The sequence below is a fragment of the Pithys albifrons genome, chromosome 5 (assembly GCF_047495875.1).
Source record: "Pithys albifrons albifrons isolate INPA30051 chromosome 5, PitAlb_v1, whole genome shotgun sequence".
NCBI classification, from domain to species: domain Eukaryota; kingdom Metazoa; phylum Chordata; class Aves; order Passeriformes; family Thamnophilidae; genus Pithys; species Pithys albifrons.
The window spans coordinates 58,230,833-58,247,478 of record NC_092462.1 but is presented as its reverse complement, the minus strand read 5'-3'; the positions used below and the strand labels follow the sequence as shown (position 1 = coordinate 58,247,478).

General features: G+C 38.9%; 1 protein-coding gene across 1 annotated transcript in view; it reads right to left on the bottom strand.

Moving 5' to 3' along the window:
- The window catches only part of KCNIP4 (potassium voltage-gated channel interacting protein 4), a 403,843-nt gene extending 387,405 nt beyond the window's left edge, over window positions 1-16,438 (bottom strand). Inside the window, exon 1 of the mRNA XM_071556707.1 lies at window positions 16,280-16,438. Within this exon, the coding sequence (XP_071412808.1) occupies window positions 16,280-16,340 (61 nt within the window). The 5' untranslated portion in view covers window positions 16,341-16,438. The remainder of the gene's footprint in view (window positions 1-16,279) is intronic.
- Between the last annotated feature and the right edge of the window lie 208 nt (window positions 16,439-16,646).

The following is a 16,646-nucleotide window of genomic DNA, read 5'->3' as shown; positions in this document are numbered from 1 at the left end:
CTTAAGTGGGTCATTATGTAATATCTAGATGTTGTTGCTGTGGGCTATAACAGATTAGAAACTTTCAAAATCACTTAAAGTGAAAAGTGCAGAATAGCTCTAGAACCCCTAAATTGGTTTATGTTTTCGCTGGGAAAAGATGACAGCTCAGTACACATCTCAGCCTTAGGTTTTGAACAATTCTGCAAAACCCATTATCTTTATTTTACCTCACATCAGTATGTTTATATTACTGCTAAGTTTATTTAGGGATACTATGGATGTACAACACTATCAAATACCATACACACAGACACAGTGAAACAGAAAATTAAATTATTTTTGTTTTCTTTCATGCTCTACATTCATATGCCTACAGATCCAACAGTTCCACACTGATGGTTCAGATCTCCAGCTACTAATGCTCACCTAGGCATCTGAAGGCTGTTCACAAAAACAGGTGACCAACAAGGTTGAACAGACACATCAAGACCTCTAGAGAAATGGCAAAGAGAACAGATCCTATTCTAAAGCATACAAAACTTGCATAAGGAAACTATATTAACACAACAGCTCATTCTTGAAATTAGTTTCAGGTAGATCATGCCAATTATATATAATGCTTGAGTGCCTACATCTCAGAGAAGATATTAAAGGACACTGTTCTTTTTGATGTGTCTATATATGCCTCTAACTGAGAACTGAATTACTTAACTCTGAACACCTAAAACCATTCATTTCCAACCCATGAACTATTGATTAAACGTTCACTGCAGAATCACTCTACCAATTTAATATATAATTCCAGTCTTCCCTGAGATTTGCTTAAAAATATTCATCCAGTTTTTTCTTCTCCTCAGTGACAACCATTCTGAAATAACTTTTTATATACAAAACTATGAATAGAAACACAAACAAAGATGAAAAATACAAAGGAAAACACACAAGTATACCAGGAAATTTAATTACAATTAATGTACACTTTTAAAAAAAATGTTGTCTGCTTCAGTCCCACCATCAACACAGTGGTTGAGGTGGGAGGAATCTTCAGAGGTCACCTGGTCCCAGCATTCCTATTGTAGAAATTGCAAGGTGTAGTTTTGGAGCTTGAAAATATGACAAAAATGAAATTAAGTTAATTTGGCTTTGTGGCTATTCCCATAGCAAACAGTGCTAATACTATAGTCCAAAGCCATGGTGTAAATGGAAAACCCTACCCAATGGCTATGTTCAAACTATAGAAGTACTTAAAAACAGCCTTGAAACATTTAACAAGCTGTATTTTGGCATTGTATTTTAGAAGTTCCAACTCTAGTGCCATAACAAACTAACATGAACTAATGTAATTTATAAAAATAGTGAAACCAAGCAGGGTTATACTCTTTGCGGTGCTATTGACTTAATTTTCTCTCTGGGTTTTTATTGACTTTGTATATTCTCTCTGAGCAAGAAATTGCATCCTGAAACACAGAAATTACAAGAAGTTACCAGGGTGTGTCTCCTTCCAGATACAGAACTGTCTGCAACATAGCCAGTCTAAGACAGTGTATTTACCAAGCCCACCACTGAAACTGTAGCACATATTCTGCTTTTGATATCTCTGATGTTAATTTTTGACACAGTTATACATTTTCCTATTCAAGAAGGCATTTCATTGATGGAAGTTCTGTAATATGTTCTGCACATGTGCTGTTCCAGTCACTACTAAATGAGCAGCCTGAATACACACAATAAGAATTAATTGCAAATTGTCAATCAAGCAAGTGATAGCAGCTATCAGATAATGAGAAGCAGCTACTGTGTAGTGATGTTAATGGTTGGTAATGGTGATTAGATGTTAAGAAAATCTCTGACAGAAAATTCAGTTCTAAAAAGACACAATTTTGGTGATATTAATGTAGTAAATCCTAAAATAAGTCGGCCTAATCCTTAACAAACTTCCCTAAAGCACTAGGATTGTCCTTAAACATGTCTCCATTAATACACTGAGCTAGAAAGAATCACATTTGAATTCTGCAAAGGAGACAAAAATGTGCTACAACCAACTTACACAATTTCTGCGCCCCAGAGAATGGGAAAGTTCCCACAGTGCTCTGACACATGGACATATGAGGTTTTCCATTTAGATCAGGAACGTACTTTCAGAAGTCACCTAATAGTTCACATCATGAAATGCACTTTGAATGCACAAATTTGATTCTTTTAGGTGAAACTAAGTGGGAAGATGTGTTCCAGAAGTTTACTTAATGCACTACACACATTAGCAGGCATTTAGTCAATCCAACCAGACTAGAGCTAGTCTGAAGTAAAACCCTGTAAAAATTATCAGTCACTATTACTCATTATCCCCATTTCACACTGCTATTCTGAGCTACTATTTCCCATATTTTCCCATATTTGGGCATAGTAACTGACAAAGTTACTGTTTTCCTACTAAGACTTCCCAATTTAATTTCTCTATCTCTTATGAGTTATTCTCAGGATTTCAAAAAGTGTCCAGTAATTTTATTTTAAGATGGTGAGAATTCTAATCAAAAAGCATTGTGAGCCTATCATAAAAGAATAATGTAGTTCTTCACTTCACAATACTATCAAAGGTACACAGGTACTGGCTTAAGAATTTAATAAAAAGACTAATGACTAGAGTAATAACAAGTTATACAGAAACGGGCATGACAAATAGAACTCACTGTACACTTTATTTCCACCTAAGGTCAACAAAACTGTTCTGAAGGAATAGGGCAGTGCTAGTCTGATACATTTGCAGAATGCTGCAAATAAAATTCAAAGGGAGAATAAATGCTATGAAGACAAGGAAACACAATGTATAAAATATACTAGTTGTGATGAATGCTAAGAAATAACTGTCAACCAAAATGTTGTGAAGTTGCAAGATATACAGAAAAGAAGATGATGCTATATATTAATATAAAAATCAAATGTAACATTTTCCCAGCAAAGCCAATGTAAGAAATGCTGATTGGTGCAAAGCCAGAGCACCAGCTCTGTGCCTCCAGAGACTGCCTGATAAAAGTGTCTGCCTGGGCTTGTTAAAACAGCTTTATCACATCTCAACAACTGAATTCAAACATACAGTTTAATTTATTAACATCCACAGACTAGCTATCACTAGAACCCTCCTGGAACTTCAAGCTGAAATAACTAAATCCCTAAACCACCAAACCATAAAAATGCTTTTGGAAAAGACAAATAATAAATCCTCTATGGTCATCTGTTTTCAAGTGCTATTCTAGTGGTGGTTTTAATCAGGCGATGGACAAAAGTTAAATAATTCTGGAGTATGTACACCAAAAATTACAACTAGAAAGGCTTAGGCTGGTATTAAAGTCAAAATATATGACATCTTTCTTGATTAAAGCCTCCTAAATACATCAGCCTTGAAAAATGAGGGAGAAATGAGCACACCCTATTTTATCATTATAATAACGTTTAATAAAGACACTCATAAAAGCGGAGGCACATCTTACCAAGTGTGAGATGGTACAGCACTGATAAAAATAATCTGAATAAGAAGTGTTTGAAACTTCAAAAGCTTTGCTACTGCCTGTGACATTGACTTTTCATGTTAAAAAATGTTTAAAGTAACTGTCTTCAGTTTTTATTTATGGAAGAGAGAACTAAGAAGTTCATACTGCATATCAAATGTTTAAGAGCTAAAATATTCTTAGAAAAGATAGAGTTCATAAAAAGGTCACTGACAAAGTTTTCTTTCTGAAGATCCAAATCCAATAAATATCTGGAAAGCAGTGCAAGTTGAAGCTGTGCTTCTCTATCTATTTGGAATATCTATTCAGATCATAAAAGAGACAAGTTCTAGAAGCCCTTTAGATTTCCTGCAGTCTTTTATGAATCTTCCCACAGAAATGGAGGAAAGTTGATTGTTGTTATTTCTTGCAAGACAATGATTCCTACCTCATCCCAAATTCTTGAGAGCTGCTTCATACAAAGAAAAAATTTGTGCACTGCAAGGACATAACTTACCCTACACTGATTGTTCCTCTGATCCATCAGGAACTGGGTGTTGCTTATCTCATCTTCACATAAGCAATAACTTCTACAGAGCTGTTGTAGGATGAGAAGAATCGCCATCAACAGGGGAAAGCTGGAATCTCTCCTTAGTGCAAGGCAGAAACACCTGGGACTAAGTTTGGTCACAACAATCCCATGGATCACTACAAACTGGGCACAGAGTGGCTAGAGAGTAGACAGGCAGAAAGGGACCTGGGAGTCTGGATTGACAGGAATCTGAACAGGAGCCAACAAGTGTGCCCAGGTGGCCAAGAAGGCCAATGGCATCCTGGCCTGTATCAAAAATAGCGTGGCCAGCAGGACCGGGGCAGTGATCCTTCCCCTGTACTCTGCGTTGGTGAGGCCACACCTTGAGTACTGTGTTCAGTTCTGGGCCTCTCAGCTCATGAGGGATGTTGAGGTGCTGGAGCAGGTCCAGAGAAGAACAACGAGGCTGGTGAAGGGACTGGAGCATAGGTCCTATGGAGAGAGGCTGAGGGAGCTGGGGTTGTTTAGCCTGGAGAAGAGGAGGCTCAGAGGAGACCTTATCACTCCCTACAACTTTCTGAAAGGGTGTTGTAGCCAGGTGGGGATTGGCCTTTTCTCCCAGGAAATGATCAGTAAGACAGGAGAGTATGATCTTAAGCTCTAGCAGGGGAAGGTTAGGCTGGATATTAGGAAGAAATGCTTTACTGAGAGGGTAATCAGGCATTGGAATGGGCTGCCCAACAAAGTGGTGGGTTATCCATCCCTGGAGGTTTTTAAGATGAGACTGGATGTGGCACTTAGTGCCATGATCTAGTAACTGCAGTGGTAGTGGAACAAGGGTTGGACTTGGTGATCTCAGAGGTCTTTTCCAACCTGTTTGATTCCATGATTCTATGATTCTATCTGTACCCTACATTTAATATTCTAATTTCAAGCACCATAGTCAATAACTTCCAAAAGGTTTGGAAGTTAGAAGATAAAAAGCAACAATCAAAATTTAGTTATCATTTGTAAAGGATAATGTAGAAGACATCAAGTAAATTTCCAGAGAAATAATCTATCTTGTAGAAGCAGAATGGAGAAAAACTGCTTAGGTGACAACAGCATATCTGGGAAGGCACTGATCACATTAAATCACAGACTGAGGACAGGTGGAAGGCTGCTGGAGAAGGGAGAGCAGTTCATACTTGAAAGTATAAATAAGACAAATATCTAATGTATAACAAAAAATGTTTATGTCCATTTTGAGTAGCAGGTTTTAAATGTAAGAAGATTTACTTTAGAACTAGGAAAAAGTTTGTATAAGGAAAGATAAAATCTAGAATAGATGAACTAGCAATGACATGGAGCGCCTGGTAGTAAGTACCCAGAATTTTAAGCTCATTAAACAAAAAGTTGTTTGAACTACCATATGCATGTTTGATCCTGCCTTGGGGCAAAAGGATAAACAAGAAGACTTCTCTGCCTCTCTTCAAAACTATATCTCTGTGATTCCAGTTTTTATTACTTTTATCTGAAAAGTACAAATGAAATCCAATGTAATAAAAATTTTGAGCTGGATTTATCATCACCCTTCTGCCCTGAGTAGGCTGTATGGATTACATACAGTTGTACATAGTCAGCCTGGTTAATCACTGTCTGCCTAGCATTCAGAGAGAAATACATATACAGAAACTCGACTGAATATATGCCTGCTTATTTTGTCCTCAGCCAGAAAATTCACAACTTTGTTAGTGGTGTTGGGATATTTTATTAAAATACAGGTTTCTCAAATTGAGATATTACACAAAAATCTCAGCATTCCCTGAAATGTTTTGTTTCCTAGAAAGCAAATATTTAACTGACTCTTAAAAGTTGCAGTTTTGGTGATTTGATGTAGAAAACTCTCCAGTATTTTCAGCAGGTAAACAGATTTTCTTCTGCTATTTCCATTTATTTCTCTTTTTTTCCCATTGTATTAGCATGACAACATTACATTAATATTACAAGATGTATTGTCAATATAGTTAAGTACCCTCTACAGCCCCATTTTTAGTTTATGAAATTATGGACTATGCAGGAAGAGAGAAAAGCTTTGTTTCGTCCTTTCTCTTCTGAGAAGTTTCAGAATTTGAAGGACTAAAGTTACCTGTTCAAACACTTACAAGCAAGTACCTTTAAGTACAACAGGATAATTCTCCATTGCAAATGCTGCACTGCACTGCAACTGTTGCAAGATCAGGGCTTTTAATCATAATAAAACAGGCACTGATGGATCCAGAAGATCTATATTAATAGCTTAAGTGCGAGGTGCATTTAATCAATACACACCCTTCTTGGAATGCAAACCATTGTTTTAGTGTTATCACAACAAGAAACTGGTATCAGTGATCTAATGAACTGTATGTTTACTATCGAATATATATTTAGTCTAACACAACACCTGCAGAATGGAAAATATATCATCTACACAATCAGCATTGTATGTTGCCATTTACCAAGCAGTGGTTTGATAATGACATCAACTTTTTTGTTCATTTTCCGTGAGGAATTGGTCTCCTAACTGACAGAATATCTGTACATACTCTGTGTGATGCAGCTTACATGCAACCATACCATTAATGTTTTGGGTTCTTGAAAAGAAAAACACAAACCCCCCCTACTTTCTTCTGAATTCTTCAATTGAAAATATCCTAACACATTGACACCCTGGTAATAATTTAAGTGCTGTTGATTAAAGTGACTGCTGATAAAACACTACATAATAAGATGTTAGAAATTTACTTACCCCTTTAATATAGTTTTTCTTTCTACTCAGAACAGGTCAAAAATGTTCTTGAATTTTTCTAAGTATAGGCAGTCCTTTTTGACCCCTGACAAAGTAAAACATACAGCTAAATTACAAGTAGAGGTTTGGGGTTTTTTAAAACAACATGAAGTTTTAGCTGAATACCTCTCCTACCTTTGGGAAAGAAGAAAGTTACTGATTCTCAAGAAGTCTAGGGTGGCTCAAAGACTTTAGTTAATAGGAAGTTATCTTTTTTTAGAAACAGAAAATTAGCTGAATGCAAACAAAATATGTAACTGACACAGAGATTTTTATGAGTCTAAATAATATCTAAATGCTATTAAATTCTGCAAGTTAAGTAATTAAGCAAGGTATTTAAGTATAAATCTGTAAAATTTTAAGTCCTACTAGTTCATATTTTTAATAAAGGCTTAATGTACTGGGGCAAAACTTAACAGCAGATGTGCCATGTAAAGACTTTGTCACCCTCAGTCATGTCTGTTCCCTCATCACCTTAACCTCCACTTACTGTTTTTCCTCCAAGTCTATCAGAATTTCATTTTATATAAAACATGCATTAGAGATCCACCAGTTACACTGGATGTAACACCTACACTCCTCTCCTTTCACTGACAACCAACCAACCTAGAAAGAAGTTCATAATTTCAAAATAACATCCCTCTGAGGAAAAACAATATGCAAAAAAGGTGAGAAAGTGATCGTTCAGGAGAGGGACTCACTTGTGCCTTCCATGCAACAAGCAGAGGCAAAAGCAGGAGCCATTGCTTGAAAGGGCTGGAGGTGTCAATCTCCTGCAAAGAGTATCATCACCATGTAACAGAAGGCAGAAAGGGCAAAACCAGTCATCTATCTACCAAGTCCATCCTACTATCTGACCTCCTCTTTCTCATCTCCCGTGTAGAGAAACAAATTCATAGTTGTAGAGAGACTGGAAGCAATAGCTTTGAAGCAAACAATGGAGTGAGTGGATAGTCCTAGCCACAGAGGGTGCTCATTTTCCCAGGTCTGGATGGTAGGCTGGGAAGATGACTGCACAATGTGGCATATTTCAAAAAGCAAAACAGGAAAACCCCACTTCACCATCACAAAGATCAAAGAATGATGCGGTATATAAAGCAGACCTAGTTACTGAAACAGTAACATGAAATTCTTTGTATCTTAATCATACTGCACATCCTCACAACTTGCATACCTACTTTGTTTTTATTATAATTTTTTCTTAGGCATCTTGGATTTGGTAAACTGCAGACTCTAGTTGTGCAGAAATCAGGGCAGCACCCAATAGTCAGTGTGTGTATGTCAATTACAGCATCTTTTAAAAAATAACAATGAACTTTACTGTGTATTTGTCTCAGTTACCAGCAGGTGGATGTTGCCAGCATACAACACCCTGAACAAACAGCCTAGATTTATCTTTCTCTATTGACAGCATTACAATGGGTAATACTTTTTACTGTGCTGCATCAGAGAACACAACAAAATAACCTCAAATGTCTGTAAATCAACTGGGAAAATAATACACAGAATATAAAGAGTGTAGTCAGAATGATTAAGAGCATCAGGTATCACCTGGTTAAAACCACCTACACTGTCAAAACTCAAGACCTGTGGTGGTCTATGAAAACACCTATCATACTGCTACCAGCACACAGTGGAGCAAAACATGGTTCTGTGGTTGGATCTCCTTAATATACATATTTTATATTGCTTTAAAGGATTATTCTTTAAGGATTTTTCTCCTCCTTACTTTAAGATAAACAGGATTTAATTATCTCCATCTAAAGGCAACAGAACAGCATAACCCAGAGTCCAATTGCTCAGCTACCAGTGGAGTCACACACATAAAGGGCATTCCTTGATCTTTATCGTCTTCTTTCTTCTAACAGCTTAGGCAGGGACTGCAATCCCACAGCGTACTTTTCACTCTCCCAACAACCCTCTGCACTGGAAAACCACGTGCACATAGACAAGGATGTTCCTGCCAGCAATAGCCTTAACTGTGTGTGTGTGCAGGGGCTTTCCCTGGCCCACCTCAGCACCTGGACAGGGAGGGAGCACCTGCTGCTGCAAAACACCAAGTAATTAATACAACAGGCTTTGGCACACTGAAAGTCTCAAAAAAATACCAATCCTTTCTAGGATATTCTTTGAAATTATGGCTGCAACATTCATGCAAAGAAAGCATTATAGTAGTGCTGGTCCAGGTATTTTGATAATATGACTATAAATTGTTAATCTATGGTACTTAAGCTGGGAGGGAACAGTACTGAGACAGCTCATCTGAACTGGTCTAAGGGATGTTCCATACCATGTGGTTTCTTATGCTCAGTATGTATGTATGGCCAAACTTCGCAAACGCAGATTTGGGGCAGGGCTCTCCCCAGGTGGGGGTGTGCCCTTAGAGCCTGTGCAGTGGATTTTTTAGGTGAAGCTCAGCGTGCGAAGAACTGGCGCCACCGTTTCAGTCCTAAGGTCCATCTGCCATGGCTGAGCAAGCTTGGACAGTGACAGTGAAGTTCTCAGGACTGTCACAGCCTCCGATACTGACCAGGGCTGACCCTGCTGAACATCCCAGATCTGACAGGATGGGATGGCAGGGAGGCATTAAACTGCCTGGTATGGTCTCCACTGAGACTCGAACTCACGACCTTGTGATCCAGAGTCCAGAGTGCTCACCATTACACCATGAAGTTTGGCCATACATACATGGTACTTAGTATGTACACAGACATCTCTACATACTGTAAAATTCCAAACCTCAGTGTTCAGTTTAACTAATGCTTGTATCTTACAGATGTGATGAAGACTGTGACTCTGAAGGTCATTGTTTAAAATTGCATCAAGCAAGTATGTTAAAATTTTTAAAAGAAATCTAATTTCTTCCTCTGTTCCAACTTACTGCAAGTATTTAGGACATTGTCCATTTAGAAGAGATCTTCATATAATGTTTATCTTCTGTTTGGCACCATATTGTCTTTCAATGCGTTTTTATTATAACATACACTGTAATAGTAAAACTTCTAAGTCAAATAATTACATTTAATTTTAAAAATGAGAAATCCTTATTAATGGCAAGTATTCCCACAGGTATCAAAGGGTTTAGGAATAGTCATGATAATCAGATGATTTACTGTGATGAATGCTGTTCTGGTTGTACTCACTGTGAAGAACCAAACCCATCATCACAGTTTATGGTGACTGTCTACCTTTCTAATAAATCCTAAATGTTTCTTCTGGATTATTAACAAAAGTTTGATTCAAAAAATAAGAAAAATATTTGCCTAAAGACTACAGTGATATTCATAAAAATTCTCTCTGCTGGAAAGGTAACTGAAAATTGTGAGAACAAAAAACTGTGTCAGTAAAATTGGTCTTTTTCCCTATCATTGAAATACCAAACTCTTTCTTACTGATTATGAAACAGAGTAAGCACTTGCAGTCTATGTCTAAGGACAATCAAAGCCTTTAAGCTGGAATAACTCTTTGTATGCTGCCACCACCTAGTCATTTTGTGCCATACAGTAGAATGTGCTGTATAGTTCCAGGCATTTAACTATGCTCAGGGACTACACATTATTTGCTGAAAAATACCAGGTTTACAAAGATATTTTCTCCTATAATAAAATCCAAACATTTAAACATGATTCATTGTTCTTAACACAGTAAAATGTTTATATTTTAAAATTCTCTGTTATCTTGCCTTCCACCTGCAGCTCATTTCTCCAGCAGACACACGAGCACCTATGACTTTTAAACCACTGTTTATGTTGCTGCAATATAAATTATAAACATATAAAGGGGATCACAACTATAAACTGCACCTCCAAAGAAATTCGTTTTATAGGTGAAAAAAAAATATAAAAGAGAAACACTATTTTCAGAATTCCGGCAGAAAGTTCCTTTTAATACCATATTAAAACTGCTGGGCTGCCAGAAATAAAACACAGTATGTGTTCAGATCTACAGCTTTTATTCTGTGTTTGGGTTTATTCTTAGAGGTGAATGGATTCAATATACTGCCAACCCAACCGCATATTTTAAACTGCTGCCAGTTTATAGCTGTTTACAGATCTCCTAAATTCATCAAAGCAAGTCTAGAGCCCAACCTCATCTGCTGCTGCAGGCATGAAGGTGGTAACACAGAAACGATCTCTCCCCTAGAGTGTGAGAATGGAAAATGAAGAAAAAAAAAGTCAAACCATGATGTCTATGATCCCAAGACTCCTGTAATACAATTTAAAAAACATACATTCCATACACTTTTGCTTTGCTTCTCTTCCACATTCCACCTGATGTACTCAGTGGGAAATCTAGGCCAAATACTACCTAGCCATCAAAGCAATAGCAAGCAAAGATCTAGCCAGAGAAACCAGGATTCTGAAAGAACTACTATCAAAAGAACTAATGCCTATGCCAACCTTTTGTTCTTTTACTTTTGATGCAGCCACACATTATAGTTCGGGCCAAATATAGAGACGAACTATCCATTAACCTCACTATTAACTACTTCCACCTACACTAGCACACTGTGCTCCAAAGAATGAAGCTTTTGATATCTGCACTCCTTATATTCCAGAATAGGCCCAAGCCTATTAATTAAAGTGTGTGCTAATAGAGAAGGGACTCCTACTTGTTTCAAATTGCATTGACTACAACTACTGAAAAATCGATTCGGCCCCTTGACCTCCAAGACCACAAACTTGTGCCAATGTTTTCTCTCTCATCTCAAATAGGAGTAATGGCCTCTGCTAATAGGAGACAATAAATGGCCGGCATTTTCTGGGCAAGGAAGATTTCAAATACAGTCTATTTTCATACTCAAAAGAAGAATTGGGGAGGGGGTGGGGGAAGGATAGTAGGATAGCCTGGCAGGAATGCACATATCTATGAAATAGTGAAGCAATCAGGCGTTGTTGTATTTTTAGATACTTTCTTTTTCAAGTGCCAAAGATTCTGAATAAATCACAATGGCAAACTGAGAGGCTGAGATGGGATAGATTACAGCTGAATGCTGCAGGGATCAAATATTCAGCTCCAACCCAAAGCAGAAGTCCTAAGTGCTCATCTGATACACTGTAAAAGCTTTCCATGACACACACTGGCTACTTCTCTGATGGCTGCACTAACTCTAGGTACCATATCTGAGTCTTTGTATTTTACAATGTCGAAAAACACCTGGAAAGCATCAATTCTCTAAGCCAAATATACCTGAAACTTGACCAGATTTTCAGTTATTTATACATCGACTCTCTGAGCATGGGTAATAACCTTGAAACACAGAATAATGAATAAGAAAGCTGTATTTTTTGAAAATTAATACTTACGTGATACAAAATTGATCTTGATGGAAAGCCAAGGCATTTTCAGTTATGTCAAATATAACTCTCTATACTAGTATTTTGCACTTCTTTACAAACTCACTCAATAGAGGAACTGGAAACAGAGGCAGAAGCCAAATTTCATAGAGAGGCTTATGCTTCAGTCAATTCTCTCAAGAGTTAATTATTTCCTCCACCCTGCAGGAGCAGGATGTATATTTTACACTTAAAATATTTGCATCTATTTGCATGTGCATTATGCATATACCTCCTTTCTTAGATCATGAGTTCATTTAATTTATTCCTTCTCTTGCCTATTTGCAGATTTCACAGAGACATGTGGCATTTGGAAGCAACACTTCAAGCACAGTCTAGACAAGATGCCCAGCATACTGTTCACCTGAATCTTAAAAGTGTCCAGTGATGAAAAGTGTTTAGAAACTACAGACCATTAATAAAAAGTAGCATGTTTTGACCAGCAGCACGTTCTTTGGATGGAGCTCCTAGACAAACTAAAGCTTTCACACTGATATAAATAATGATTGAAATCATGTGGATAGTCACTGCCTGGTTTTCATCATGTCAGATGAATCCCAAGAGGGATATAAATAAATTTGCCCAATACATACCAGAAATACATAATCAATTTTGTATCTCAATGGGTGAAATACAAAAGTTGTTTCCTTCTTTTCTTCCTCCCATCTTTGGGTTTTTTTCCAGTGTATTTTTTATCACTTTCATAATTTTTCTTAGCATCCCCTTTTCTAAATTTCTATTTTCAGCTTTTTCAATATGTCATTTTTTGTCCTTCTAGCACTCCTTCCTTTGCCTTCTAAGAATGCCTCAAACAACAGTAGTAAGTCATTCATTAAAAGCAAAAGTGAGCAGTATTACACCAAGATCTCTAAGAGGTATGGCAGAGAATACTTCACTCTATGTAAAGTCAGATAAACACTTCTTAACAGTACAACTTGGTCGAACTTCGGTCCACAAAAGAGATTACAGCCTCTGATGTAATGTACAGCCTCCTGACATGAGGAATTTGTGACTGTGCTGTCTAATCAGAGAAAATCTTCAAAACTTGTCATAAATGACACCATGGCTTTTGTAAGTATTTCTATTGTTTGAATAAGGACGGGTATACCGGTCAGCACAATTCTCATTCTGAATTCATCATACCCTAAAGCAAAGCAACCAGTTGCTGTGATAATGTCTTATTCATATTAGTATTCCCAACAGCTTAAGTTTGTCCTAGATATTGAACCCATGGGACATTTTGTGAATGAACTTGTTCTTACCCACACAAACTTTTACTGATAACCTCCCTCTGCTCTTCACATTTTGCCAAGACACTGCATGCCTTTACCCTGCAGCAGATTTGGCTACCACTAGCACAAATGCAGCTTTCTCACAGATAAGACATTGATAAGGACTGTTTCTTGGGGCAAAGGGATGAAACAGTTCATCCTTACAATGGATCAGTATTTCAGAGAGGATGCATTCTGTTACTTCAATAACTCTCAGTGGTGCTCCAGCTGACATTAACTTGAATGCCCTTGAATGCTTGAATTAAAAGATGCCCTGCAAGTTGCACAAGTAAATGTAAAGGGGAAAGCAGCTGAAGGGAGCCGAATGGAGCTATTACCTGTTAAAAGGTATAAAATTTTGTCTTTGCCATTAATAATTTTAGTAATTTAAGCTGCCTGTGTGTTATTTGGGCTTTATGTCACTTGGAAAAATGAAACTGAGGAACACTCTCACTTTCGTTGATTTCTTTTTCTGACTCTCGTACACTAGCATCAAATCCCTGTAACAACTCTACTGCAGGCATCACCACTTAAAAACAACTAACATTTTAAACATTGGTTCTATTTGGGGAAAAAATCCATTGAATGCTTCCTTGTTAAAAACCCAACAGACAGGTACATGCAGAAATGCTGGTGGCACTCGAAATGAGGTGAAAGTTTAAGAGCCTGGAGGGAGACAAGAAGAGAGAGGGGAGAAGTGAGAATAGAGAAGGGAGAGAAGGGAGGAGAGAAGAGGGGAGAGGAGGGCAGGGGAGAAGAGGGAAGAAGAGGGGAGAGTTTAGATGAAAGAGGGACAAAATATGGGAATATGAACATAAATTGGCTCTCTCACATAAGAAGGAAGCCCAGAGGACTGAAGCTAGAACACTTGTTAGCTTCACATAACATCAAGCTCATGATAAGATATAAGTTGTGGTGATCTAACGTATGTCATTCTTCAAAGGAAAGGAGGTATTTCCTTTTAGCTGTCATTTTAATCTTTCTATGTTCTTTTTCTGACATAAGAACTTATTTTTGAGCAATGTTTTTCTTACAGTAACTCATGTTTCAGTCAGATTTTGCTTTTTATTCTAAAACAGTGCGTAAGTGTATCTTACTGCCACTCACCATTACAAGCTTAAAGTGAATTAAAGCTGTCATTAATTTCTGAAGCTACACAGCATGCACATCAAGAGAACCAAAATGGAAAACACATCTAATGTGAAGCTCAACTGAAGACAATTTCCATAAAAATATCATCTATTTCTTGCATGACATGGATTTGGATCATATTTCTCCAGTTTTTGTATAGACACTGTCCTGTTACTGCTAACTATACCTGTAAGAAAAAACAGTAAGCTCTAAACTCTCTTTATGTTTCAATCTATAATAATGATCCATAAACCAAATAATTTCTCAACAGCAGCTGTGCAAGTCCATTGTGTCTAAATTATGACCTCGGCTTTGTTTAGCCCAAACAGTCCTGCATGGTGGTTGCACAGGCAGCTAAGAGCCTGCCTGATGTTTGTCACTGATGATATATGTGTTATGCAAAACCAGTTTGACTTTTAGACCTCTTACAGACTAGCACTGTAAGGTTGACAATGATATGTGGAAGGAAGAGCCTTAATTACAACTTGAGAGAGTTGGAGCTGAAAAGCAGTGACAAGTATCACAACAAGTATCACTTTGGTGGCCATGCCCCTTGTTGGATAACCATAATGACAAAGTATGCAACTTATTTTCCAGAATTTTCAAGAATTGCAAAGATGAATTAATGATTGAACTGATAGCATGATAGCACGGTCAGTTACAAAGGTTCCCTATCTCCAAAGCAAATGATCTGGTATCCTATCTGAAGGGCTACACACCTAACACACTAAAACAGCTAGAACATTAAGGAAAGAGAAAAAACAAGTACAATCCAACAGAGAATATATGGCTGCGAACCTCTTCTAGCAAACAAGACTGTTCTGAACCATCAGAAATCAAGCAAAGGCTGGGATTGCACTGTATCTTTCAAACAACTTGTTTGTAAGGCTGCTATTCTACACTGATATCATGCAATTTATGAGAAATCTAGCTGCACAGCAAGAAATATGAAATAGTTTTCCATCTTCTACAAGATTTATGACTGACTGTTTTTGATTGCCCGTTTTGCAAAGTTTTTCACTAACTATCCAACCAGTCTTTGTTTAACCAGATACCTTGAACTCCTTCAGCAACGTCCACACCTTGCACCCAAACAACTTTGTTTCTAAATAGCTCGGAAAACACTCAACACTCCAGAAGTCACAATCACCGTGGAGGACAGCAAGAAAGCATGCTTTTCTCCTTCCCTAAAATGCAAGTTATCCTCTAGCCTTTCTCGGGTGAATGTGCAACTGCAGTTTGCAATACAGAGAAGAGAAAAGCAGCATGCAGCCTTTGGCTTACCAGAAGAAGCTAGTCTCCATCAAATAGTTGTCACTTAAGCAACAGAAAAGTACAGTGGAGACCAAAGCAAGGAGGTGCGTAAGTAGGACTGACCAAAATTACCTCCTGGGAACTGGCAACTAGAGAGAATGTACATGGTTTGTCTGGGACGTTCATACCTAGATCTAAGTCATTTCAGCAAAGGCAAAAGTACCAGGTAGGTCAGAGCAGGCATCTTAGGATGGGATTCGCAAAGCCCTGGGCGCTCCTTAGCCCGTGATACCAGGTACACACACACATTTCCCCACGACTGTACAGGAGCGTCTACCCCAGGCAGGCAGCCAGGCAGGCAGCCAGGCAGCTCCCCCCTCCCCGCCTCACGCCAAGTTGCCAGACTTGCTGCTCGAAGGTGGGGGGCGAGACCCCCAAATAACTCCGGGGAGCAGCCTCGCATTCTCGTGCTGCCCGCGTCCTACCGCCTGTGGAGCTGGCCTCCTCCAGCTGCGCCGAGATGCTCTCCACTCTCCTCACGTCCATGCTGGGAGGCGGGAGGCGCCCGGAGCCGCGGCGGGAAAGCGCGGCAGGACCGCCGCGCCGGGGCGGCGGGAGCCGGAGCGGGGCCGCGGCGGAGCGGAGCGGGAATGGGGCGGGAGCGGGGCCGGGAGCGGCGGAGCGGAGCGGGAGCGGGAGCGGGGCGGGAGCGGGGCTCCGCCTCGGCGGCGGCAGCGCCTCCCCCGCCACCCGCACGGCGCGGGGCGGGTTCGGAGCGGGGCTCCGGGCGCCGGTCCGCGGGGGCGCAGCCTCGACCCCTTCTTTCCCCGCCGGTCGAGGGAAGGCTCGGTC